At 41.7% G+C, this 2,048-nt stretch overlaps 1 protein-coding gene across 1 annotated transcript; it reads left to right on the forward strand.

Annotated features, from left to right (window-relative positions):
• Positions 1 to 574: 574 nt before the first annotated feature.
• Positions 575 to 1,774, forward strand: LOC107124956 (interferon-inducible GTPase 5-like). The gene has a single exon (XM_015428440.1). It carries the CDS (start codon positions 575 to 577, stop codon positions 1,772 to 1,774), a length of 1,200 nt encoding a protein of 399 aa, XP_015283926.1.
• Positions 1,775 to 2,048: the final 274 nt, after the last annotated feature.

Consider the following 2,048-nt stretch of genomic DNA (forward strand, 5'->3'; position numbering starts at 1 on the left):
GACACCATGGTTTTATTTATGAATGTTTCCTTTTTTTCCGGACTTTCGCATTTGTAGTTGTGACCACTATGGTGTGATTTTGATTGTGTGACATTACAGTCACAGAGCGCACAAATCTTGCCATGTGTTCTTTAAGAGAGCCAATGTGGTGCAGACGATAGCATGTCAGACTAAGATCTGGGAGACCCAGGTTTGAATCCTGTTCTGCCATAGAAACTGGATGGGTGACCTTGGGTAATTCACTGTCTCTCAGCCTAACCCTCTCACTGGGGTATAGTGAGGATACAACAGCGGAGATGAGAATGACGTAGGCCACTTTAGGACCCCACTGGGGAGAAGCGTGGGTATAAATGAGGTAAATAAACAAACCCCTCCATATATTTCTCCATTACAATCACCTAGGATGGGTTTTGTTGTCTTCTTACGAAAGAATGTCTTCAGTGGATCATTTTTCTCTCGCACAGCTAAATCCAGACTGACAAAAGAAAGAGTTGTTAGGAGTGTACTTGGCACTGAGTTAACCATCACCCTTTCTTTTCTTTTTTTCACTGATCAGCAACTAAGGAGAAACGCCATGGGTTCAGGTCCCTCAACAGAAGGCATAGAAGAGCAATGGGAAAAGCTGGAGAAAGATTTGGAGAAGGAGAATAATGATTTCACTAAACTGACAGAACGGACTGTTCAGAAGCTGAATTTATTAATGAATGCCAAACTTGACATCGCCATCACAGGGCTGACGGGTGCTGGTAAATCATCACTTGTCAATGCCCTTCGAGGAATGACAGACGATGAAGAAGGTGCAGCTGAGGTTGGGGTAATACAAACAACCCTGGAGAGAAAGCAATATCCACATCCCAAATTCCCAAATGTAACACTATGGGATCTTCCAGGAGTTGGGACATGTGAAGTTAAAGCACAGGAATACCTGCAGAAGGTACATTTTACGGAGTATGACTTTTTCATCATCGTTGCCTCTGTTCAATTCACAACAAATGATGTTATGCTGGCCAAAGAAATTCATAAAATGAATAAGAAATTTTACTATGTGCGCACTAAAGTGGATACCGATATAGAGTCTGAAAGAAGGCGACAAAACTTCAGTGAGGAAAAAACCCTTGAGAAGATAAGGAAATATTGCTGTGATAATTTGGCCGAGGCAGGGGAATTTCATCCAAGAGTTTTTCTTGTCTCTAGTCATTATTGGAGTAGGTATGATTTCCAGTCTCTACTAGAGTTCATGGGAAATGAACTGGATGAACTCAAGAGATATGCATTAAAAACAGCATTCTCAAATTCCTCAAAAGAAATACTGAAACAGAAGAAGGCTGCTATGAAGGCCTTAATAGGGAAAGTAGCCCGTCGATCTTCTACTATGGGGGCCAGGCCAGTCCCAGGTCTTTCTCTTGTTTGCAATATTCCCTTCTTGAAGGAAAAAATGAGAGATTTCAGCACGGTCTTTGGCTTGGATGAAGATTCCCTCCATCGACTTGCAAAAAAAGTTGGCAAACCTTTTCCTACGTTGAGTTCAGCAATCAAGAAGACCAGAATAGCAAGCAAAATTGACAATGAATTTGTACAGACTCTATTGAGTAGGATGTTCAGATATGAAAGAAGAAGACGATGGAAAACATTTCTTTTTCATTATTATTCTAGGTTGTTTTCTCGGTTTGGTAGAGCTAAGTCTTCTGCAGCTATCTCCCACATGCTGCAGAGATTTCTGGATGATGCTGAGGAAGATGCTGAGAACGTTTTGGCAAAAGCAGTTGGGAATTAAGAGCCCAACAGTGGAAAAATTCCCTTCTGGAGAATGCAAGCACACAACCTATGAATTGCACGGACAAGACAAACCACCAGGCCTAGCATTCATACTTCCTTGTTGTTTCTTGTTGGAAGCACATTCTGCCCCAAGAGAAAAAAAAATCTGACAAACGCTGAAGATGATGATGTTGAAGATCCAAACTACCCATCCCAACAGAGAAACTGAAGCACCAATCTACAGATCATGAAAGGGATCTAGAAGCTGAGAAAGAACTTCTGAGTGGGAGTCC

The sequence above is a fragment of the Gekko japonicus genome, unplaced genomic scaffold (assembly GCF_001447785.1).
Source record: "Gekko japonicus isolate JY-2015 unplaced genomic scaffold, Gekko_japonicus_V1.1 scaffold15498, whole genome shotgun sequence".
NCBI classification, from domain to species: Eukaryota; Metazoa; Chordata; class Lepidosauria; order Squamata; family Gekkonidae; genus Gekko; species Gekko japonicus.